Source organism: Diorhabda carinulata, chromosome 7, assembly GCF_026250575.1.
Source record: "Diorhabda carinulata isolate Delta chromosome 7, icDioCari1.1, whole genome shotgun sequence".
Lineage (NCBI taxonomy): Eukaryota > Metazoa > Arthropoda > Insecta > Coleoptera > Chrysomelidae > Diorhabda > Diorhabda carinulata.
Window position 1 is genome coordinate 24,610,442 of NC_079466.1, and position 27,300 is coordinate 24,637,741.

The window sequence follows — 27,300 nt, forward strand, 5'->3', positions numbered from 1 at the left end:
TTTATGGTAAAATTTTGTTGTCCCAATTACCCGTCAATATTTTAAAGAATCTTTGTTGCAGAATTCAAATAAGATCGTAAAAAAAGTATAGCGCACTCTATACATATGTGTATAGTATGTTGCCGACATTCAGTAATACCATATATTTGATTGAAATTTATTTTTATTCGAAAAAATTGTGTTTTATGGTTTTTAAATTCAAAAATATCTGTCGGAATAGAATATATCACAAATAATTAACGTTATGTCGGGATAGTAATATATTTTGTTTAAAGTAATTTTAACCTTAAATTAGTCAAGTAATAATCACACACGTGCGATTGACTTTTCAGTTCTATTTCATTTGAAATGTACGAATCGATCAGTTGAAAATGGCGGAAAGAACGATCAGTATATATCAACAACAAACAAAAGCAATTAAAATAATTAAGTGGAAAGTGCGAAAAGGGGCGATAGTTTCAATAGGTTACCCGTTATTAACTTACGATTTTGTGGATGCTACTAAACCCGAACAAAGAAAATGGAAGTCCACAACAGCGGGAATTGTTCATCGTATTTTAGTACAGGAAGGTCAGGTTATCCAACCTGGGTAAATATACAATATTTTAATAATTTCTATTTATTCTAATTTATTTGTGTGTAAAATAACTAAGTCTTGTTCTAGAGAAGTTCTTTTGGAACTTGAATCATGTTCTCATCCTACAATAATGAACGATATGTGTGCAGAATGCGGAGCAGATTTACGTAAAAACGACGATATCAGTACAGCATCGGTTCCAATGATTCACGCTATTCCCGATCTCAAAGTTAGCGAGGAATTAGCACAAAAATTGGGAAAAGCCGACAATGAACGACTACTTAAAGACAGAAAATTGGCGTTGTTAGTAGACTTGGACCAAACGCTTATACATACGACAAACGACAACATACCTCCGAATATAAAAGACGTACACCATTTCCAGCTGTATGGGCCGAATTCGCCTTGGTATCACACGAGATTGCGACCTGGAACGAAGAAATTTTTAAAAAATATCCACGATTTTTACGAGTTGCACATTTGTACGTTCGGAGCTAGGAATTACGCTCATATGATAGCGACGTTTTTAGACGCCGATCAAAATATATTTTCCAATAGGATACTTTCCAGAGACGAGTGCTTTGATCCGACTAGCAAAAAAGCGAATTTGAAGTAGGTGAAACTTTATTTTCTCGTGGATTTTTTCGAGTGTTTGTGTGTTTGTTTTAGAGCTTTGTTTCCTTGTGGTGATAACGTCGTGTGTATAATCGACGATAGGGAAGACGTTTGGTCGCATGCTAGTAATTTGATTCACGTTAAACCGTATCATTTTTTCCAACATACCGGGGATATTAACGCCCCACCTGGTTTAGATAAACACGAAAACGATAAACTTGACACTGGAGTGGATTTATCGAAAATTACTAAAAATATTGATGTAGAAATAACAAAAAATGATCAGGGAGAAAGCGGGAAAGAGACTTCCATTGAAAAATCTGAGGTAAGTCCAATTGAATATAAAAAAAATTGTGTATCTTATAGTTTAAAGTGATTTTTGTGTAATATAACAGTGATAAAAAGTGAAAGTGCTGTACAGGGTGGTTAAATTATATTAATATCATTGATAATGACGTTTTGACCATTATTGTTTCTAAAAACCTAAACCAATGTCTCCAATAGCTTATGAAGCTCACCAATCAATAGTTTTTCGTGTTTCGATAAAATCTTGTGGTTTTTTTTTACCCCAAAAGCGACATTTTTTCTTATTTTTGTACCCATTTGTCTGTGACCGATATTTCATTAAATTTTTCATATATTTGTTTCATCGGGGTTTATAATGGCTAATAATTAATTACAATTGGTTTTAAACTCCATTGGTTTTAGCTTATACTGGGTTATATGGTGATACAGGGTGGTTTATATTGAAAAACAGTTGTATTTAAATCATGACTCGCCCTGTATTCGAATTAACAATTATAAGTAAAATTATTTTTTTGTGAATTTTTAAAGTCATTTAAACACCATGTTTACATTAAATCATTGCTTATTTTCTTCGTTTTTATTATACAGGGTGTTGAATTTGTTAACGATTTTCATAGATAATTGGTTGTTTTTTTCAAATACCCTGTATAATATATTACAATTTCACGTTATTGTACCCGGGAAATTGAGAATATATAAATTTGAACTAAAATATAGGGCGTTTCTTTGTTAAAAAATACAAAATTAATGTCATAGTACATGTATAGTTAATTTTGACTCACTGTTTATTATATTTGAAATGTTTTCTCAAATTGGAACTTTTTCAATGAATTTCGAAATCCATTACGTCACTATGGCTATAACAGTTTATTATTCATTGTTTTATTATACAGGTTGTCACTTTTGTTGATCATTTTAATTCAATACTCAGTTCCCGAAATGTTTTCAAAGTTAATTATGAATTTCTCTAAAAATTTCTGGTATTTCTAAAGTCAATTGAGACTTTCCATTGTCATTTTCATAAAAACTAAATATATATAATGAATTTGAAATAAAATATAGGGTTTACCCTCGTTAAAAAAACCCAAATATATATTCAGTTAGTTTTGACTTACCCTTTATTATATTTAAAGCAAATTAAATCATTTTTATTAATCAGAAAATTGTTATATAACAGATTATTTCTCACATTTCCATTTTTTATCATACAGGGTGTCCCATATTTTAATATTTAATTGATTCTAATTTTTTTTTAAATCTTTATAATATATTATAATATTACATTGTTGTAGTTGGTAAATTAAAAGTATATTGAGTTCGATATAATATACAGGGTGTTTTGTTATTAAAATACTAAATTTTGACATCATACAGTGTTTGACAAAAGTTTTTGAATCTTGATTTTTGGATTTTCTCCATCTATTTTAATAGATATAACGTTTTTTTGCTTCTATCCACTTAATTGTTTCAGCAACAAGAAAATAACGAAGAAAATGCTAAAAAAGAGAATACTGAAATCCCGGCTGAGGGGAAAGTGAGTGAAAAACTAGATATAACTGAAATACCTTCGGAAAAAGTTGTTGAAACTAACAACGAAAAAAATTCAGTACCAATCGGAAACGAGACTAAAGTTAAAAACGATAATTTGAGAGAAGAAAACGACAAAAAACAAATTTCGGTTAAAGTCCAATCGAATCAGGAGGAATTCATCGAAATAGACGATCCAGACGATTACCTGGTGTATTTAGAAGAAATCTTGAAACACATCCACGACGCTTTCTACAAGGAATACGACCGATTGGAAGCCGGAGCGGTGCCGGATCTAAAAAAAGTGATACCTCAAGTTCGTAGTCAAGTTCTGAAGGGTTGTCGGTTGGTATTCAGCGGTTTAGTACCGACCCACGTTAAATTGGAACAATCTAAAGCTTACCAAGTGGCCAAAGGACTAGGCGCTGTCGTCACCCAGGATATCGACGACGAAACCACCCATCTGGTAGCCGTCAGACCTGGGACAGCCAAAGTGAATTCCGGTCGTAGGAAAAGGAAATTGAAGATCGTGACGCCGGATTGGTTGTGGTGTTGCGCCGAAAGGTGGGAACACGTCGACGAAAGGATATTTCCTTTGAATAGTAAAGGTTCGAAAAATAGGCATCCGCCACCGCATTGTAGTAGTCCGGAACATTCGACTAATTATCCTGTACACGGGAGGCCTGATATGAGGAAGAGGACGCCCAGCGGGAAGTTTATGGATACCATTAATCCTCTGATGTCCTTTTCCAGTGATGATATCGCTGATATGGATAAAGAGGTATTTATATATATATTTTTATTATTTTTTTTTTTCAATCAAATTCGGTATATTTCAATTTTTTTGGTGAACTATTCTCATTATATTATTCAAATTTTTTAAATTAAATGCTATTTCGGTATTTCCTCCATTTTTTTTCAAATTATACGTTTCCCATGATTTTAGCTATTATTTTCATAATAAACCCCCCCCTTAGGTGGAAGACATCCTAGACGACGAAAGCGACAGCAGCGACAATGAATCCAATAAAAAAGAAACGAATCAAAACGTCACGACAAACATTAGGAATTCTCCCAACGAAAGCAGCAGCAGCAGCGATGATTCCCTTACCGGAGAATATCCCAGGGGTCACAAAAGAAAGAAAATAGACAACGTTGAAGACCCCTACAACAGCACAGAAGACGATGAATCGCCGAGCGTGAAATTCCGAAGAGGAGAAGACGTGAACGATATTTTGGACTTTGATCAAGACGATACCCAAGATAGTATAGATCCCATAGACGAAGTTGACGATGGGGAGTGGAACATGATGGGGGCCGCCCTCGAAAGGGAGTTCCTATCAAATAATTAATTTATTTCCAAGCGGGATTCAAATAACACTTGTTAATTATTTAAGAAATAAAGTGATTGTCGAAGTTATCGATTTTTATTTATTTTTTTTAATAAATTATTTGAAGGTTTTTTATGTTTTATTAATACTTCACCTTTCCAACATCCATTTTTATGAATTATCTAAAAAAATCGATGAAATTTATTCATTTTTATGAAGGCTCAAAAGACCACACAACAACTGAGAGAAATACGTCATTTAATTATTGTAAAGATAATTTATAGAACCTTCAAATGTTAAAATTGCAAAAAACTGTAAAATCAATCAATAAACCTCGTCAACGTTTCTTTCAATTCAAATAAAAAAAATAAATATTGAGAATTTTATTACATAAACATACAATTTCTACATTTTTTTCTTATTTTTAAACAGCTCTCGGATCGTTGGTACCATCTTCGTGATATTTGATGTAAGTTTCCAAATGGGTGAAATCTTTTTTGTCTTCCTGCCAACCCCTATCAGGTGCTTCATCGTATTTAAACGTCGATCCTTTTTCCCCGTACAATTTGCTTATTTCTTCTAAATGATCTCTGTAATTACCTGAAACGACTTTTTTACCGGTAATCGGATCGGTAATGTCGCCGAATGGATATAAGACTTCTCTAACTCGATGGGTTATGAGTCTAGTAAGTCTTTTGGGTAATCGTTCAATTATCACTAGATCACCTGATTTACATTTTTTTTCGGGATCGTGGGCGTAAACAAACTCATGTTTTGGAAAAAACTACGACGAATATACGTATTTTAGCTAAAAGATACTTCAAACAATTAAATATATACAAACCATGTTTAAATTGGTGTCCAATTCTAGTCGCTTTACTTTAAATTTTGAAGCACCTTGTTTAATACAAGGCACACATTGGCCCAGAAGCATAAAACTTTTGGTAGCAGCAGCAAGAGCCATTATTTTCAATATCAAGAATTAAAATTGTTTTTTTTTATAAATAATATTGAATGAACTACATAGGTTAGAATCAACTTCTTTTTTTTGCTATCAATATAAGAAGTGACTAATAGAACAAAAAACGGATATTTACTTTTCTGTGTTTACAGAAATTATAAAGAAAAAAGAATAATTCTCAGTATATTTACTATGATTCTAATGTGGATCGTTAAATTACTCAAATAAATCGTGTTATTCAACAAAATTGTTTTTTATTGGATTATTCGAGAATCTATGACAACACTGACGTCTCTATTTGTTCGTAGACATTTCCTTTTGAAAATTTATCAAATAGTAAATTTGTTTATTTGTAATATTATGAATTTTATAATAGTAATTATGATAATTCATTAGAAAATAATTTTGGAGGTAAATTCGTATATGGGATTAAAAATGGACGTTTTAAATTAAAATTTTTTTTGACGTTTAGTGGCGGCATCTACTCTTATTTTATTTTTCAGTCCATCACGTTGGATTGAACAGATGTATGATTTGGGCAGGCGCTTTTCGTATTGTCGATATGTCTAAATGTACTACTATGTTTATTATTTAACATCTAAAACCAAACATTGTTTGGTTATAAACAAAATAAAGTGTCGAAATCAATGTTTTTTAATATCATAATCTTAACTTTTCCGGTTTAAATGTATGTGAAGTGAGTTTATGAATGAAAATAAATTTGTTTATTCACTTAAAAAAATAAGATCATCCATTCTTCTCGTTTGTGTGTTAAATTTGTGTGATATCGGTGAGTTTTTACTGTCTTACTTTCTATGAAAGGCGTTGGGTGTGAAGACATACTTTTTTTTATTAACTGATTGCTTGTTGAGATAAATTTGTTATATAAATATATTAATTCTTATATTTACATATGAAACTAATTAAAAAAATGTATATTCTTTCATAAATAATCTAAAAATATATAAATGTGGTTATGTAGGTGAATGTCACAGATAGAAAACAGTAGTTCACTTGATAAATTCCAATTAATGGTTGTATAGTTTTCTTTATCAATGTCCCGTTCGTTTAATTGACCGAATGAAGATAGCCGCTCATTAATATAATTAACCTCAAAATTTTTAAGCACGTTATATATATGCAATCAATGAAAAATTTTTACGAAACTGATTTGATATAAAAATATTATCATCAAGTACTAGTTTATTATACAGGCTATAAATGAAACAGCAAAAAAAAACGATTAATTAACAAAAAGCACTGAAACTGTGTGTGTATATAACATATACGTTGTATATACACATTTTCTAAAAGGGATGATTTTTCTCTATAAAAAAATTGTGGTCACGTGATTTAGCTTTTAGCTATATAATTCAATTTCGTTAAAGGTAAATTCCGCGCTTCTCGTTATAAATACTTTGATGTGGTATATGTATATGTACAGAGAGAGAACTAAATATGGATTTTATGAAACATTCGTAGTATCATGGAATTGTATAATAAAATTAAATGAAGTTGTTGTAGAGATCGATATTATTGGTTATATCTTATGAGTTGATTTTTTATTGAATGAGTACAAAAAAAGGTTTCTTAAAAGACCCCGATTTTCTGGCACGAAACAACATATTGATGAAGTTTGACGTGTAATAATTGATACGCCACTGGTTTCATAGAAATATCGTTGTTATTTATATAGATAAATTAACTACAAAGAAGGGAAATTTTGTTGCTAAATGTATATATATATATATATATATATATATATATATATATATATATATATATATATATATATATATAAAGAATATGTAGGTATTCAATTTATAAACTACTTTTTTTACACCCGGTATGTTTAGTAACTTTATCGTGTTATATGTGAATGAACCTAAAATAATATTAAAGTGATATCCAGTCAAAATGAAAATGCTGGAACGTACAACCATTGTTCAAAGGCTGTCGATGTGAATTTTGTGCTAATTTGAAACTCGGAAAAACTACAAAAGCAGACAATAAGAAAAAAAATCGTACCGCGTATTCCACGGCGAGCTCCAAAAAAGAATACATGCATCTACAAATATTTTTTTACCATTATTTAGAAAGTTGTTATGAATTTTTGGTTTTTACATTCTATTCTACTAGTAGGAATGAAAAAAAAATTATATATAAAAATGTGTCAGTTTGATTCATAATAGATATTGGCGCGCTCCATGTCGATAAAGTAGAAATCGTTTTTCGCGACTGGGAGCAGATACAGAAAAATTATAGGTTGTGTACTTAGAAAGATACAAGAGATAAATTTTTAATATTAGAAGTGTTTTTAGCATAGTATACGGATAATATAATAAAAAAAACTAGTAGTAGTTGAAAAAATAGAATTTATCAATTGGTAAAATAAATATTTTTGGTTACAACATAATTTTGATACGTGGTGTGGTAAAAAATTTCGGTTAATTGTTCACGAAATGTTAAAATGAATCTGTGGTGATAATATTTGTGATATAAAAGTGGAAATGTGTAACTTAGGGACGAGGGGTGATCTGAAAGTACTTAATTTCAAAAACGGATAAAAATTGGCAGAAACTGGACAAATTTGTTGGTCGAAACAGGGTTGTATAAAGCATTTTGACAGATTATTTGCAAATGAGAGAAGTAAGTAATACTTTTGTCAATGTTTTTTTCATTTTTTTGTCCGCAGTAAAGTTTTTTTATCGATTCACGTCAATTTTTTTTAAATCTGATCAAATTTGATCTATTTAATCTGATTTTTATGAAGTTTGATAATTTTTATCGATTAATGTCTAGTTTTTGTCGATTATTTCATCAATTTTAATCAATTATTTTCACTTTTATGAATGCTTGCTCGATTTAGTTCAATGTTTTTTCGGTTCAGGTCAATTTTTTAATGAATTTGTCGACTTTATCGATTCATTCCAATGTTTCATCAATAATTTATTCCATTTTTTCATAGTTTATCGATTCTTATAAATTATTTTTACTTTTTTGAATCCTTGCTCGATTTAGTTTTATGCTTTTTCGAATCATTTCAATTTTTTATCAATTATTTTTCAACTTTTCCAACGTTTGATCTATTTATATCAATGTTTATGGAGTTTGTCGATTTTTATCGATTCATTTCGATTTTTGATCGATTCTTGTCAAGATTTTGTCGGACTTGTTGATTTTTTATCGTATTTTATCAATTATTTTTCGATTCAGGTCAATTTTTTAATGAATTTGTCGACTTTATCGATTCATTCCAATGTTTCATCAATAATTTTTCCATTTTTTCATAGTTTATCGATTCTTATAAATTATTTTTACTTTTTTGAATCCTTGCTCGATTTAGTTTTATGTTTTTTCGAATCATTTCAATTTTTTATCAATTATTTTTCAACTTTTCCAACGTTTGATCTATTTATATCAATGTTTATGGAGTTTGTCGATTTTTATCGATTCATTTCGATTTTTGATCGATTCTTGTCAAGATTTTGTCGGACTTGTTGATTTTTTATCGTATTTTATCAATTATTTTTCGATTCAGGTCAATTTTTTAATGAATTTGTCGACTTTATCGATTCATTCCAATGTTTCATCAATAATTTTTCCATTTTTTCATAGTTTATCGATTCTTATAAATTATTTTTACTTTTTTGAATCCTTGCTCGATTTAGTTTTATGCTTTTTCGAATCATTTCAATTTTTTATCAATTATTTTTCAACTTTTCCAACGTTTGATCTATTTATATCAATGTTTATGGAGTTTGTCGATTTTTATCGATTCATTTCGATTTTTGATCGATTCTTGTCAAGATTTTGTCGGACTTGTTGATTTTTTATCGTATTTTATCAATTTTTTTTTCGATTCAGGTCAATTTTTTAATGAATTTGTCGACTTTATCGATTCATTCCAATGTTTCATCAATAATTTTTCCATTTTTTCATAGTTTATCGATTCTTATAAATTATTTTTACTTTTTTGAATCCTTGCTCGATTTAGTTTTATGCTTTTTCGAATCATTTCAATTTTTTATCAATTATTTTTCAACTTTTCCAACGTTTGATCTATTTATATCAATGTTTATGGAGTTTGTCGATTTTTATCGATTCATTTCGATTTTTGATCGATTCTTGTCAAGATTTTGTCGGACTTGTTGATTTTTTATCGTATTTTATCAATTATTTTTCGATTCAGGTCAATTTTTTAATGAATTTGTCGACTTTATCGATACATTTCAATTTTTAATCAATAGTTGTTCCAAGTATTCAATCTTCCATCGATTTAAGGCTGGTTTCATCGATTTTGTCGATATTTATCGATTTATTTTATTTTTTATCACATCTTGTCAATTATTTGACTAATTTATCGCGATGTTTGATCGATTCCTATCAATTTTAACATTACAAATCGATTTTTTATCGATTTTACCGTGTTTAGTGAATTTTTCGATTATTCATCGATTTATTTTCGTTAGTTTTATATCGATTTTTATTATTTATTTATCAATTTTATGCATTTATCAGTTTTACATTCTTTGAAAGAGTTTTATCTGTATTTCACACGCTTATACGACTAATTTCATGATTTTTTCTCGAATCAAATCACGATTTGCCTCGATAATTTCATTTAAAATATCAAATTTCAATCGTATATCTTTATATCATTAATACAAATATAAAAATATCTAATATATTGATAGAAACGTTTCCCCGTAGTTGTGACTCGCACGGTACATCACTTTGTAAAGAAACCATCAGATACTTTAAGGGTTGAAAGATCAAAGCGACCGAAGTTAACCGGTAAAATTTCTTACGAGTTCAAAGAACAAGAAACGTAAAGGAGTGTAACAAATAGCGTTTTCCATTCAAAGAAAGATCAAGCCTCGATGCGTCTAGAAAAAACAATTTGATTTATTAAGCTACATTAATTTCAATAAATATAAAGTTCAACGACCTTGACTGCAAACATTAAAACACATTTCATCTTAACGCTTTACGTTTCTTTGATTTCAATACTATTTTTGAAGCTTGGCAATGTTGTTTAAATACGATTTCATAGTGTAAGACATATATTTTCACGGTTTTTTATATAACACTATATATATATATTCTCGCAAACAAGCCAATATTTGTTCTGGAACAAAAGAAAGCTATTAAATATTCAATCTGACCCCTTGCAATGGATTTTCTACAAGTCTCAACTTTATTATGTATCTGATGCCACATTGTGTGCTGTTTGTTCTCTTTTTCCAGAAAACATTGTAAATATTAAACGAAATAAGGGCCTAGCACTCGCTGCCAAGGGCTCGAAAGTCAACTTACCATAGCTCTAATAACATACATCAAACCAGTAGCGTATCTTTATATAATATAATAAAACGAAATCGTTTTTCGTGTTTATATCAGTCAGTTAATACCGCGTTGTTGCCACATTTTTGTTACAAAAGAAATAAATTATCTATTACATTACATTTTAATTTATATTCTAGTTTTTAATGATACTTTTATTGATTTAAATGTAAAAGTATTCGTTAAATGTAGCCACGAAATCATTTACGTGTTTATACAATTTTGATTTACTCTTTTTACCCACTGTATAATAATAAATATTAATTATAGTGAAATCCCATCTCTATACGATTAATTTGTAACGTAAATTAACATCTATAAAAGAGGAATTGATTATTTTTATATTTATTAAAAGTAGTTTGTATAAAAAAAAACTAACAACGGCAATGAACTTATCAAAATGCATCAAAATCCGATCCTGTAGCGATAACACGCAGTCTTCGTTCCGATGATGCACACTCTACTTTTCCGTCCTTCTCTTCCCGTCCCGTAGCCGCTGGACCTCTCTCTACTATTGATCTGAACTGTTACAGCCATTCATGAAAGAGTCCGTAGTTAGTAGTTATATTGCGGCTTTTCTTTCTCCCTCCTTCACCTACATTATCTTGAAAACTTTCCTTGTCTTTCTCAGAGGTGTTTCACTAGATTTTAAGTCGGCTAAACATTTCGAACTCAATTCGATAACAGATAATTTTCAAAGATTGTTCACGTAACCTATCGAATGACGTGATAATTTCGGATAGTAGAAAATATTTAAAAAAGAAGAAGAAAAAATTATATTCTAATTTATTTCATTATATATTATAGTTATATATTAGTTTTATGTGTTAAATCTGGTAGTATTTGTAAATAAGTTGTTTCAATATGTATATTTTGTTCACTTTGAAGTTGTATAACAAAATTTTTTTTTAAATCTTCAAAAGTGTTTTAATTATAACGAAGGTACGGTTTCGTAGACACTTAATAATCATTTATGACGTTGGTGTTTGACACAGAACGTTTAATACGAAATTTATTATGTTTTATGTATCACAATTTTCATGTTTTGTGTCAACTCTTTTAGTTAAATGATTAAATACGTTATTTATTATGGAAATACCGATGTTATTATAAAATTATACGTTAGAAATATTGATTATGACGTACGTCCTCTCTCGTTAGTTCCAGAATATATGCCACATAATACGTTAATAGACTATAATGATCATTTCGATAGTTGGGCATAGATTTTCAAATATTACTGCATGCATGGATACGATCTAGTAAAATTATTACAGACGCACGTGTTATTAGGTTGGTTTAGGTCCATTTATAGGATATTATATGTGAATTACGATTTATCGTTTCAATTGACCATGTTACAGGGTCGTTCATCGAAGTTGCGTGTAAATAAAATATTAAAATGAATCATTTAGACGTCCCGATTATATATACTTATGAGATACAATGTTTATTATACCGGATGTCTCGGTTTGATCGAGGATCTTATTAGGAAACCCCGAAATGTTGATTAATCGCTTTAAATCTGGCAACTACCCGCAAAGAAAACGAACGATGTTAGACGCTTGCTCGTATTTTATCTTGTCAGGAAATGATTGATGTGATTAAAGGTCAATACGGCACTCGGATCCTGCAGATACGTCAAAGCGACGTTACTGAAGGATACGCGTATAATAAAATGGAACTATTCTTAATATTTACCAAGAAATGTATATAAAAAAGTAGCGAATCGGTTTTTGCTTTATCGGAAACAAGTTCTAGAATATAATTACGTACCCGAGGTTCATTTACTATCACATATGACATGAGAAAGTGTTTTAAACCTCTCCAAATCTTTCTAATGAGAATCGATCGTAGTTGCGAAAGTTACAAATTTTTTTTAACTGATTAATTTCATTTTTAGTTTTTTAAACTGATTTTTAAGGTTCGATATATGTAAACAAGTAATATAGTGTCCAAACTTCCTGGACTATTACTCATATTTATAGTCCAGGGCGTAAAATAATATTTGGAAAATTATTTTAATTCGCGACTAGACTATCAATTATAATCATAGTCCGGGAGTTTTTTATAATAATTTTTTTTTAAAAGAAATCTAATTTAAATTTGAAAGTTGTTAATTAATGAATCGCATTTTGTTGAAATGAATTTTTTTCGACGTTCCTTTTGGATTTTGATATTCAAACGCTAAAATGTCTGCGTTTTTTATTACGTATTTTTGGGAACTTTTTACGTGACATCCCTCGTACATAATTATTGATTCCTATTAACGTTTATTTCTCGAATAAAAATGATTAATGTTACCTCTATGTCTACTCTCGATAACTGGTAGACATTTTTTTGTCCTGGAACTATTCTTAATATTTACCAAGAAATGTATATAAAAAAGTTGCGAATCGGTTTTTGCTTTATCGGAAACAAGTTCTAGAATATAATTACGTACCCGAGATTCATTTACTATCACATATGACATGAGAAAGTGTTTTCATCCTCTACAAATCTTTCTAATGAGAATCGATCGTAGTTGCGAAAGTTACAAACTTTTTTTAACTGATTAATTTCATTTTTAGTTTTTTAAACTGATTTTTAAGGTTCGATATATGTACACAAGTAATATAGTGTCGAAACTTCCTGGACTATTACTCATATTTATAGTCCAGGGCGTAAAATAATATTTGGAAAATTATTTTAATTCGCGACTAGACTATCAATTATAATCATAGTCCGGGAGTTTTTTATAATAAATTTTTTTTAAAAGAAATCTAATTTAAATTTGAAAGTTGTTAATTAATGAATCGCATTTTGTTGAAATGATTTTTTTTCGACGTTCCTTTTGGATTTTGATATTCAAACGCTAAAATGTCTGCGTTTTTTATTACGTATTTTTGGGAACTTTTTACGTGACATCCCTCGTACATAATTATTGATTCCTATTAACGTTTATTTCTCGAATAAAAATGATTAATGTTACCTCTATGTCTACTCTCGATAACTGGTAGACATTTTTTTGTCCTGCCTTTGATAAGTTAGCCTGATAAACGAAAGTTTGGTTACGGCTTCGGTAGATCTCCTCGAATTATAGGGAATTTTCCTTTTTCATGGTCATTTTTCACGATTTCCCCCGACGTAGAGAGCGGGGGTGCCAAAAGACCACTGTATTGTAGATAAATAAATGATCTAGACAACAATGTGTTAGAGGGATTTAGTTTTTATGTCTTTTATCATTAGATTTCACGAAAACATTAAAAATAGACCTTGATCTTAGAAGTAGAAAGCATTAAGAAGACCTATAAGCTTTCTAAACACTCTGTATATACATCAAATAACAATTGAGTGTATTTTTTTATCTGCTCTGTCCCTTTTATGGTTTTGCAAATAACAAACCATGAATATATATTCGTAAACAGTCAAATAACCTCACTTTTCCAATACAAAAATTAATTCCAACTTAGGGGGACATACCGTATACATCAACTAGTTAAAATCTTCCCGTAACCTAATTTATAAGACTAACTACACTTCCGGCCGATTACTAGACACTAATAGTTTGTACATTTTTAAACAAAACACCCTGTATTTGATCAAAATGGAATGGTTAATATTTTAATCTCAACGTTAAAATGTTTCCATTTATTAAAACGACTTCACAAATAATTTTATTAATGTCCACACTGTATACATATTAATTTTTAGAAGAGGTTTTGGTTTCATTAAAAAAACTCTGTGTGATGATACATTTTACTCCCATGATGTTTGTTATTTGATACATTATTTCGCGTTCTTCTGTTTTCAACATCTGTTACGAATTTCATGAGTATAATTAATCAGTGACTTTAATTTCTAAAAATATTATGTCGTGTAGTTGAAACGAAATCATTTTTTTACGTCAATTTACAAAGTTTAAAAAATTTGTTTAAATATCGTTGATGGTCAAAAAAAGAAGAAATTGTATAAATAACATTTCTTAAGGGAATTTTTTGCGGCGTCTATTACATCGTAAACGTTTAAATGAATATTATCGCTGCTCTTTAAAAACTGACTACGTGACAGCGCCACGTTGCCGCATAACTAAAAAAATCCTGCAGTGTATCTAATTTTTTTGATTTAAATATTTGAGGCACAAATAACTTTTTACTTCATAGTTTTTCTTATAATGTAAATTATAGTGTTCGATTTAATTCAATAATAACGTTGTTTATTAAATATTTTATTAATTAATTGAGTATATAATATAAGAATGAGGTATGGCAACGCTGTTTTGGTTGGCGAATTTAAATATTGCTTGCAGTAACGCAATAAAAATAATTGTAGTATTTATTTTTGCAAATAATTGTATCTTAATAAAGTATTACTTATTATCTATTGAAGAAATAATAAATCAATAACAGATGCATGGTGCAATCATAAAATATGTAACTCGATACTTATTATGTACAGACCGTATTTTACGTCGAGAACTGTCAAGGTTATATTGGTATATTTACGTTTACATCTTTAATAAAATCAAAAGAAGTATGTTAATTATTGGATTGGATATATTTTTCCGTTCTATTGATCATTTTAGAATTATGGATATTATAAATAGTTAATATACCGTTTAATTGGTGTGATTGTAATCAAAGGCGTATCGTAGTGAATTTCAGTCGGGAAAGGTTAACGGCCTGTTCGGCTGGTTTCGCTTGTCAACTTGCTGATTATTCTCTCTATAACTGAAAATAGTCGCAGTATCCAGTTTATTTGTGCAATATTAGTTGGGAGAAAATAGCTTTACGTTGATTTCATAATGCGATATTTAATAAATAATATTGTGAATAATGCGGATGGGTTTATGAACGATCCTATTTGTTCGAACGAATTTCAACATTTAGTTTTTAGTTGTTGTTTCAATTATTTCGCTACCGGCTAAAATTAATACTACTAATATTACATTCGAACAACGAAATTTCAACAATGCAACTTGTCAAAAGGGATAAAATCTAATTTTTCGTTTGTGACGTAAATAGTTTTTGGATATTTTAATTCGATTTGAATGGAATTAAAATGGAAAATTATTATGGTTATAATTTTATTTTCATAGCCTTTCACATATTGTATGCTTAATATTAAATCGAGTTTTCATTCATTCCAATTAAAACAAGTTTATTTTCGTAAATAATTGCAAAATTTTATGCATAAACGTCAAGTGAAATTACACTACATTCATCAATATGGCTGTCAGATTCATGACGTCACTTCCACAATAAAAGATGCTAATACCAAAACAGTGTTGCCATATGTCAATTTTATTGAATTTAAACAGTTATCTAATTCATGAAATGGAATAAATTAATTTTTAATAGCGCCGATTAAACGATTTTGATTAATCCAAAACGGTTAATACAAATAGAATTTCTATAAATCAGTAATAAATGCCAATCAATCAAGCCAATTCTCTGTTAAGGTTTAAAATTAGATGGAGGCTATTCGGACGTGAAAAAAAAAAATAATGGACCATTGTTCGACAGCAAAAACTACATCACTTGATTTGGCTCATAAACCTGATTACCCCCATAATTGTTATATAACCTATGACACTTCCAAAACTGTCCGTTCCCCTACTTAAAACTTTCCATAGTTCACAAACACAAAACGTCATCCCTTCCCTTCTCCGATACTACCAACCGACCCCAAATGCAAATTAATCTTCTCCTGTCTGATGCATACGTGCGGCGTTGCCGGATTCTCCGTGTTTATCGTGGAAATAATTACGAAAATTTTTCAGTTCGACGGGAAGTTAAAGATGTTAATTTATAATAAAAGCCTAAATTAATTATAAATGATGTAATTTTGTACAGGGTTGGGTTTTATAAGTAATAAAATATTATTATTCATATTTATCGATTTTCTTGTTTTGTTAATTTATTTAAACTTGTCCCGCAGTATCTTTTCGATATTTGATGTTATCAAAAAGGCGATTAACTCAGATATTTCTTCTTCTTTTCCACTTTCCAATATATTTTTTAGTTATCAATAAAAATAGTCGGACAATTCTATGTTTTAGATTAAATTTGAATAGTTTGGCACCACCGCTTTCACCACCAATAACTAATACGAAATTTCTCCGTTGCAGGTTGCCGGCGCTCGCATCGTCGCAAAGTAGAGGGGTAGTCAGCTGGCACGGCCGTCGCGACGTCGTATCTCTAACAGTCGACGTCAAGTCGTATAAGCGTCGTTTTGATTTCGAACGCGTAATCACGTGATATACATATATTTTTTAAATAACTAAAAGTAATCGCATTTTTTTTTATGTATGTGATCTGTGACTGTGTTTTTTAATAGTGTTTTATAGTGATGCAAACTACTTAGTTATTTGTATAAAGTGATTTATGACATGTTATACCGATCTCGACAATTTCCATTATCGCGAAAAGGTCGGAAAACGATGGGCCCTTTGTTTATTTTCGTCACATTCGGTTTAAACGTTTGTATGGCGGCTTGGCAGGAAAATGTAAGACCCAAGATGTATGTGCAATTAGGTAAGTTCGTTAATGCTAAAATCACTAATTGGCGCAGTCTTTAGTACTAATTATATTCAATGCCTTCGTTCTGTGTATTACGTAATTTCGATATTATACGAGGTGGTTGCTTTTTTGAGTAAATTTCAAAAATCGATATCAATTTCGAGGTGAATTTGACGAAGAAGAAGAATACGTCACTAGGCGAAGAAATCTGCATATAATCGGGTCTAAAAAACTCGAAGATAAAGCAGATTCTCAAGTAATAAGCCGGTCCTGTTCTAATATGACGTCAAAATGTTTTCCAAGAAAGTTTTTATGATATTCCAGAGATTTCGAGAACTCGAATGTTCTAGAATGTGATTTTAATATATAAAGCGGAAAATTTTGCAACATGGATTTAATACATCGAGGCAATTAAATACAGAAATAAATTAAAAAGTCAAATAGACTTGTCAATAAGTCAAAAATGACAATCCAGAAAGAAGAAGACCACCCTAAACGATGACGAGAATATTGAACTTTCGGAGAAGACTTGCTGGCATTGAACGGACAGTAAAAGAAGAAGAAATAAGTTCGATTTGTTCGAAACATCGACAAATACGAAAAAAAACAATTATTTACTGTTTGTTCGATTAGATAAAACGATAAAACATTCTAAATACAAATTTTTATTTGATAGAGTCCAACCCTGGCTAAATTATGTCGTATCTTGGTACATTTTGTTGTTTTTTTTATCAATGTTTCGAGTTTAAATACCGGATATTGCGTTTTGCCTTGGTTGTAATGCTTTTGAAATGAAAGTTCACTATTAATGGCTACCAATCGAATACCAAACAACATGGCGTCTTCAAATTTCGAACATATACTGTATAAAACGTCTACTTTCTAATACAGTGATATTTTTGAAGCTACTAGGTGGTGGTGGGCTGAAGAAAGCTCCATCTCAATTCTCCAATTGTGTCGCATGAATTTAGAGACACCCTGTATATAGTTTTATAGTATTACGAGAAAATTAACTAAAGAAATTTGATACAACTCGTATATACTTGAAAAATTTTATTATTTAATAATATGTAAATAGATTTTTAACTATTTTTTTTTTCGCAAAATTTTTATTCTGTCTGAAAGTTTTAACTATCAAGACGTATTCTTCAAAAAGAAAGTTTGAACTTTATTGAAATAAACTACTTCGGCTATAATAAATTATAATTCGAATCCATTAGTCCTTCAATCAGAGAACTTTCGAGAAATGCTATTCCGGTTTCCCAGTCATCTAGAAGCGATATAATGCCGGTTGTTTTTTTTTTGATTCATTACACTTTCTCATAGAGTTTGAAAAACCTTTCGGAAAAGTCGCATTTAAAATCCTATAATTGTTCCTCTCTCCTTCACTCCACACCATTTACGGTTCTTTTAGAAAATATCTGATACGAGAAAACGTTCAGATTTCAACGCTTTGATAATCCACTTTTTTATACTTACTGAAAAGAAATTTCCATATTCCAACGAAAAATCACGTTTTTCAAAATGTCTTCCTATAATTATACGTAGTTTTTATATAAAACCCATCACATCAAATACCGTAAATACATTCTATCCTTTTCTATTAACATAACCGCATACTATAATAAAAAAAGATAAGAAACGTTAATTAACTATCTTTTATCTTTATCAGATATATATCAATTATAATCTATCTTTGTTTACTATCTGATTCTATGTAAATCGAATTTAAATAGCGTGAAATAAATTTATATTTTAAACTATTTATTTATTTATTTTTTCCACCCACCGTACAATCGTGACTAAAAGTGCTAGTAACCAATGAACTATAATATAATTATTCTCTCTTATAACGTAATTCGGACTGTTCAATTTGAAAGAATAAATTATACCGACAACAACGTTGATGAATACTAATATAATTCAAAGTATGTTCCACCGCCTTCCAGTCTGGTGTACCGGAAATCGAGAGGTATTTCTTTTTAAAGAGAATCGAAAAAGAAATAATTTCTCGTCGAAACAAACTATGAAATTTAATAGAAAATACATAAAAATTTGTAAAATTACATTGATACTGACAAATATCATACCAATTGTGACCTACGTTAAATATCTGTAGTATTTTAGAAATGATAGTAGACATTCGAAAAAAAGAAAACAAGTATGTAATAAACATATCACATCCTCAATTAAAACAAAATATTTGTATAAACATTCAATAAATAGTGCGTACATAGCATAAAAATGAGTATATAATAATTATTATAAAACTATATACCTACTGGTCACTATTTTACAGTCACCATGTTTATTAGTATAGGAAGTGACGTCAATGTGGGTGTGACTTGCATTCTTTTATAATTATACGATTCACTAAATAGAAATATATAATAAACAAGCTATAATAATAATAATAATAATAATAATAATAATAATAATAATAACAATATGATTTTTATTATTGAAGATAAATCCTCAATTTAATAATAAAGTTAAATCGAGTGGGGAGTTTCACGTAATGCGACACCTCAAATTCTACTTGTAAGGTTTTTACAGTGCAATCGGTTTTCAACCGTTTATAGGTTAAAGCTGTATATCTAATACTCTTCATGTTAGTTGAATCGAGAATAGGGGTTTAACACAATCAAATGGTTCATGGTAGGTTTTAAATTACACCTAATCGAGTTAAAACCAATTACCGTAATTGATCTTAATCAGGACCGGTTCCGGGCAAATTTCTACTTTTGTTTCGTGAATGAAAAATTGATTTTTAATCAAATAATTCAATAAATCACGAATCGGCTTATAAATACCGAAGATTTATATATGGAAGGCTGAAAATATACGAAAGGGTGTATTGCTAATTAAACAATTGACAGCTGAAACCGTTTAGAATTGATTTGTATTATAATTAGCTGTGACGTTAAAATCACCCTCGTACGGAATTAAATAGAAATCAAAGCGGACACTTTTACCTTTCGACCATTATTGTTGCGGCATAAAAATCCATACCACGCGTTAGGGTCGTTTTTACCCTGGGTGGAGATAAATGAAAATTAATGGGATGTTTTTTTTAAATGGGGGCGGAAAGATACGTCATATTGGATTAGGAACACTACGGGGTAGTTATCTAAGCTCTAAATTTTAATTTGTTGTTTGTAATAGGGAAAATTAGAAAGAATTACCGAGAAAATTTCGTGACATGTCTCGTACTATAAGAATTAATAAAAATATGAGGTCACGTTTAAACAATGTTGCCAGACTTTGGAAATAGTATGCGTATTGACGAAATTTTTCGAAAGAAATTTGTATCAATTATTTTACTAAATAAATAAAAAATTGAGAGCAACATCGAATTAACGGTAGATTATTTCTTCGTAATCCATCGAATGAATTCAAAACTGAAATCCTCAGTTTCAACGTAAAACATTTATCTTGAAATTTATCCCGAAAGCAACGTGAAAAGGGTATCCGGGTAAAGCCCTATTTACAAAATCATCTATTATTTTATTAACAACTGAATAAACCCGTGTAGTCAAAGTAAATACTTAAAATACGATTACTGGGGTTAGGTATATTGATAAGGGTTGACAGAACGAGTTCCCGATCGCACCTCGTATAACATGCAGAATACGCGGCGGCGTCATCGACCAGTGCTGCCAGACCGACAAAAAATTTAACGAAACGGTTGTTTAACAAATGATTTTTAAACGAAAACAACTGTTGCTATCCAAGCATATATGTATACCATATTGAATACGTAATTCTAAAAAGAATGTCTATATAAATATACAAATTCGAAATAGTATAAACTGAAAAAGGAAAATAACGAATGAAACCACATCCAATAGTTCCCGTTTGTTGTTTCAACTGCACAACCAATCATTTATTTTGATGGCTCCCTTCGGTTATATATTTGAGTATTATGTAAACACCATTATGTTTCGGTTATGACCCGAGACGTTTACACGATCAGAAAGGTATTTATGTGATGATAATTCAGGTTCAGGTAGTTAGGGCTAATATTTTTCTATCCACCGTACATTAACATAACAATATCCCGTCAACTTATTTTCTTTATTGTAATGTAAAAATATAGTATAGTCAAACGTGTGATAAAGAAAAAACTTTTATTTTAAAATAAAATAAATAAAAGTTATTAAAACAATCCTCCTGTGGCAACACTGTATTTCATTTCCGCTTACGAGCCAACGCATTAACTTGAAGTACCTAATATGCAATCGAATAATCTTTAAAACAACGTTTACACGTTTACCACTAATCGATTCATCGGCTTATGATATAGTCATAGATAAACTAAAAAGATAGACCAATATATTTTTATATTAAGTATCTTATTAGTATGGTTTTTAATAAATGGTATATTACCAAAAGGAAATATAATTATTCATTCTTCAATTTTAAGTTCTGTGATATTTGCAATCTCTCCCGTTTATACGGTTTATCTATGAATCTATTTGTTATCACCGTCATAAATTACAATATACAATTATACAAATATATTCAGACTTTCCAATAAGTTAATGTTTAAAGTAACTGGACACTGAAAGTTAATTTTTTAAAAATCGGCCAATTAACCATAAGAAATTTGACGTTGAAATATGATTTTCGCTTACGGTTAGTTCCTTCATCTGTCTTTCACTTTTAATATAAATTTTCAAGGTAAATTTGTTTTATAAACTTAAAACGTTTTCATACTTCCAATAATAACAAAAATCGTAAAATAATATATAATAATATTACAGTTTATAGCTATACAATGAAATACTTTTAATTCTCAATTGAAGATGGCGTAGATAGCGGATATCTATTACTTGTATACAAAAAGGAACCTAAATAGTCATTTCTTTTTTCGAACAAAAAGAAACAAATTGGTTTAATAATTTTTTAGAATAATTCTCAGTATTCTTTGATATACAATTAGATTGATATTTCAAAATTTACAACAATCGCAGTTATTATGTTGTTATACGTCAAAATACATTGAGTTTTCAGTTATCTATTAAAGATGGCGTAGCAACGAGTCTTAGGTACTAATAATAAATAAATCATTGGTTTCCTTCTTTTACAAAATTCGTGTGTAACAATATTTTTAAAAGAATCGTTTTAATAACTTATTTATTTGTATTCAAGTATATCACGTAATTTATAATAATCTTCCTATTGTGATTTTGGTTCGCAATTAGAAGTGGAGATGGCGCGGTTAGCGATTGCCTGGTACAATGATTTATAAAACCACGTAATTGATCACTTACATTTGTTTGAATTATTATTTATCATAAATAGATTTCTACTTCGAAGTGTTATATTTCAATTCATGTATATTCTAATTTCATAAATTTTTTTTTGATAGAATATTTCGCAAGAATCGAATGTCATATTCAATAAGAGCTTCTTTGTGGTCGAGTTCGTTTTAATGGATATTGATTTCGTTTTCTACGACTAGCAAAAGTTTTCGCTGGCTTTATTTAATCTTGTTGCTTCTCTTTTTATTTATTTTTTTTTTGAGTTTCGTGTTTGTTCAGTTAAACAAAAACAAAATAAAAAGTATCGAACACGTTTTTATGTTTTTAAAGGTTATTTTGTTCTCAAAGGATATTCGTATTCCATTTATACGGATACACTAATATACGAGGGACATACGAAAAGTGATTTATGTAAAAATATTTTGAGAACAACAATAAGAAGTTTTAATGTAATTTTGATGAAATGAACGTGATATATCGAGTTGATTTAATGTAAGTACTTGTTTTAATTGAGTGTAGAATCGATTATTAGTGTAAAAACAGTAATGAACGATTTATTTATATACGAATGGCTTCTGAATGATGTATATTAAAAATTCTATCGTATTTTAGTCTTTGCAATGAAAGTATTGAATATTTTTGTATATTTCTATGGAATACAAAGGAAACAATATCGTGGAGAATATTGACAAAAGGCCGTCGCATCGTTTTGTTTACTTTTAATTTGGTCCCGTGTGTATTCAACAGCAGCTTCATTTCTAATTGCTGTAAATATTGAACACACACACATATATACTAGTCGCTGGCAAACAGTCCAAATGGGACCAATTTTCATTAAAGTTTTTTTAATGTTTGGACGAATTTATATATATCTATGGATTTTTTCTTTTTCCGATTTTAATTCGCAGTATTCGGTGGAGAAATTTGTCTATTGGGCTACTCCAGTGCTGTCGCAAATGCACCTACTTACAAATGTCACGTTTGTAAATTTACGAGATATTTCTTCGGATGGCACATTAGTTGTCCAATAAATTTACGTTACGTCGTATATTGTAAAAAAAAAGGTGAAATATTGTGGGAGAGCAGAGATTCGCACATTTTTTAATATAATACATGTCGTGGAATGGTTGAAGAAGCAGTTACATTACCGCAACGCGGGTCCGTGTTGTGAACGCGTGCTCGACACCTTCAGTTTCACTTTAAAAAAAAATTGACATGAGACATATTGGATTTGTTACATTTGCGGAATTGTGAAAAAAGATCTTAACTTCCGTTTCCATATGCCTAGTTTTTTGATTACTAGGCAGAATGGGCCTAAAATGTCCAGGGTCTAAAATGCAAAATTTGCGGCCGTAAATAGAACAAAATGCATATTTTGGTGGAATGGATTAGGGACGGACGAATTTTGAGGCAAAAATGCGTATTTAAACGGAAAAAAATTGATGAAACATGGATTTTTAGGGTTAAAGTAAATCAAAAAGTATATTTTGGTGGAATAAACCAGGAAGGAACACGATTTTTAAAATAAAAAATGCATGGTTTGATGAAAAAATTGATGAAATATGGATTTTTGATTCTAAAATAAAACAAAGTGTAGATTTTGGTGGAATAAATCGAGAAAAAACACGACTTTTAGGCAAAACTGCATATTTTGGTGGAATAAATTAGGGAATAACGATATTTTAAGACAAAAAATGCATAGTTTGATGAAAAAATTGATGAAATATGGATTTTTGATTCTAAAATAAAACAAAATGTAGATTTTGGTGGAATAAATCGAGAAAAAACACGACTTTTAGGCAAAACTGCATATTTTGGTGGAATAAATGAGGGAATAACAATATTTTTAGACAAAAAATGCATAGTTTGATGAAAACATTGATGAAATATGGATTTTTGATACTAAAATAAAACAAAATGTGAATTTTGGTGGAATAGATTGAGAAAGAACACGACTTTGAGGCAAAACTTCATATTTAAACGGAAAAAATTGATAAAACATGGATTTTTAGAGCTAAAGGGAATCAAAAAATATATTTTGGTGGAATAAATTAGGGAATAACGATATTTTAAGACAAAAAATGCATAAGTTGATGAAAAAATTGATGAAATATGAATTTTTGATGCCAAAATAAAACAAAATGTGAATTTTGGTGGAATAGATTGAGAGAGAACACGACTTTGAGGCAAAACTTCATATTTAAACGGAAAAAATTGATAAAACATGGATTTTTAGAGCTAAAGTGAATCAAAAAATATATTTTGGTGGAATAAATTAGGGAATAACGATATTTTAAGACAAAAAATGCATAAGTTGATGAAAAAATTGATGAAATATGAATTTTTGATGCCAAAATAAAACAAAATGTGAATTTTGGTGGAATAGATTGAGAGAGAACACGACTTTGAGGCAAAACTTCATATTTAAACGGAAAAAATTGATAAAACATGGATTTTTAGAGCTAAAGGGAATCAAAAAATATATTTTGATGGAATAAATTAGGGAATAACGATATTTTTAGACAAAAACTGCATAGTTTGATGAAAACACTGATGAAATATGGATTTTTGATACTAAAATAAAACAAAATGTGAATTTTGGTGGAATAGATTGAGAGAGAACACGACTTTGAGGCAAAACTTCATATTTAAACGGAAAAAATTGATAAAACATGGATTTTTAGAGCTAAAGGGAATCAAAAAATATATTTTGGTGGAATAAATTAGGGAATAACGATATTTTTAGACAAAAACTGCATAGTTTGATGAAAACACTGATGAAATATGGATTTTTGATACTAAAATAAAACAAAATGTGAATTTTGGTGGAATAGATTGAGAGAGAACACGACTTTGAGGCAAAACTTCATATTTAAACGGAAAAAATTGATAAAACATGGATTTTTAGAGCTAAAGTGAATCAAAAAATATATTTTGGTGGAATAAATTAGGGAATAACGATATTTTTAGACAAAAACTGCATAGTTTGATGAAAACACTGATGAAATATGGATTTTTGATACTAAAATAAAACAAAATGTGAATTTTGGTGGAATAGATTGAGAGAGAACACGACTTTGAGGCAAAACTTCATATTTAAACGGAAAAAATTGATAAAACATGGATTTTTAGAGCTAAAGTGAATCAAAAAATATATTTTGGTGGAATAAATTAGGGAATAACGATATTTTTAGACAAAAACTGCATAGTTTGATGAAAACATTGATGAAATATGGATTTTTGATACTAAAATAAAACAAAATGTGAATTTTGGTGGAATAGATTGAGAGAGAACACGACTTTGAGGCAAAACTTCATATTTAAACGGAAAAAATTGATAAAACATGGATTTTTAGAGCTAAAGTGAATCAAAAAATATATTTTGGTGGAATAAATTAGGGAATAACGATATTTTTAGACAAAAACTGCATAGTTTGATGAAAACATTGATGAAATATGGATTTTTGATACTAAAATAAAACAAAATGTGAATTTTGGTGGAATAGATTGAGAGAGAACACGACTTTGAGGCAAAACTTCATATTTAAACGGAAAAAATTGATAAAACATGGATTTTTAGAGCTAAAGGGAATCAAAAAATATATTTTGGTGGAATAAATTAGGGAATAAGGACATTTTAAGACAAAAAATGCATAAGTTGATGAAAAAATTGATGAAATATGAATTTTTGATGCCAAAATAAAACAAAATGTGAATTTTGGTCGAATAGATTGAGAGAGTACACGAATTTGAGGCAAAACTGCATATTTTGGTGGAATAAATTAGGGAATAACGATATTTTAAGACAAAAAATGCATAAGTTGATGAAAAAATTGATGAAATATGAATTTTTGATGCCAAAATAAAACAAAATGTGAATTTTGCTGGAATAGATTGAGAGAGAACACGACTTTGAGGCAAAACTGCATATTTTGGTGGAATAAATTAGGGAATAACGATATTTTAAGACAAAAAATGCATAAGTTGATGAAAAAATTGATGAAATATGAATTTTTGATGCCAAAATAAAACAAAATGTGAATTTTGCTGGAATAGATTGAGAGAGAACACGACTTTGAGGCAAAACTGCATATTTTGGTGGAATAAATTATGGAATAACGATATTTTAAGACAAAAAATGCATAGTTTGATGAAAAAAATTGGGGACGAAGAATATTTTTATTCAAAAATTCTTTTTTTGAAAGTTCAAATTGTACAAATATGAATTTATTTAGCTAAAATAATAAAAAATCATATTTTGGTGGAATAAATCAAAGACGAACGATATGTGAAAATGCATGTTTTGGTGGAAAAATTTAAGGACGAACGAGGTTTTGACACAAAAATGCGTGTATTGATAGAAAAAGTTGATGAAACTTGAATTTTTGAGGCTAAAATCAAACAAAATGTGAATTTTGGTGGAATAGACCAAAGACGAACGATATTCTATGTGAAAATACATGTTTTGCTGAAAAAAATTAAAAACGAACGAGATTTTGAGGCAAAATGCGTATTTTCATGAAACAAAATAGGAATTTTTGAGGCTAAAATCAAACAAAAAGTGAATTTTTTAAGACAAATCTAGAATAAAAGACATTTTATATCAAAAATGAATAAATTTTTTTCGTCATAATGTAGCAATTGAAATAAACTATGCAACTACCCGTCACTACCTTTTTTTTTTTTTCAAAATATAGTTGCGTGTTTCATTATTCTTCTAATATCAAACGATTTTTCTATTTTCGTTGTAGAGGATGCTCTGTAATTTCGCTAATCGTATTAAAAGTATCAAATAACCCGCGTAGGCATTCGCTATGGGTATTGATCTACAAACTTCGACTTAGTCGGCTCTTGTATCGGATAAGATCGC

At 29.4% G+C, this 27,300-nt stretch overlaps 3 protein-coding genes across 6 annotated transcripts in view; 2 read left to right on the forward strand and 1 right to left on the reverse strand.

The window, feature by feature from the left end:
• The first annotated feature begins 111 nt into the window (after positions 1–111).
• LOC130896617 (RNA polymerase II subunit A C-terminal domain phosphatase) lies at positions 112–4,486 on the forward strand. Its single transcript, XM_057804818.1, has 5 exons — positions 112–589; positions 665–1,189; positions 1,247–1,517; positions 2,970–3,806; positions 4,003–4,486. The coding sequence occupies exons 1-5, from the start codon at positions 372–374 to the stop codon at positions 4,375–4,377; spliced, it is 2,226 nt and encodes a 741-aa protein (XP_057660801.1). The 5' UTR covers positions 112–371; the 3' UTR covers positions 4,378–4,486.
• A 238-nt stretch (positions 4,487–4,724) lies between these two features.
• LOC130896634 (28S ribosomal protein S17, mitochondrial) lies at positions 4,725–5,406 on the reverse strand. The gene is made up of 2 exons (XM_057804839.1): positions 5,201–5,406; positions 4,725–5,140 (listed from the first exon to the last, which is right to left on the reverse strand). The coding sequence occupies exons 1-2, from the start codon at positions 5,318–5,320 to the stop codon at positions 4,781–4,783; spliced, it is 480 nt and encodes a 159-aa protein (XP_057660822.1). The 5' UTR covers positions 5,321–5,406; the 3' UTR covers positions 4,725–4,780.
• A 338-nt stretch (positions 5,407–5,744) lies between these two features.
• The window catches only part of LOC130896616 (semaphorin-1A), a 238,375-nt gene continuing 216,819 nt past the window's right edge, over positions 5,745–27,300 (forward strand). For 3 of the 4 annotated variants that reach the window (XR_009059594.1, XM_057804814.1, XM_057804816.1), the window contains exons 1-2: positions 5,745–6,107; positions 16,773–17,178. Coding sequence is in view for 3 of the 4 variants with exons in the window: in XM_057804814.1 (XP_057660797.1) it covers positions 17,034–17,178 (145 nt within the window). In the remaining variant the exon portion in view is untranslated. Of the gene's footprint in view, positions 6,108–7,525; positions 7,967–16,772; positions 17,179–27,300 lie in introns of those variants that run through there. The other variant, XM_057804815.1, reaches the window with a different exon arrangement.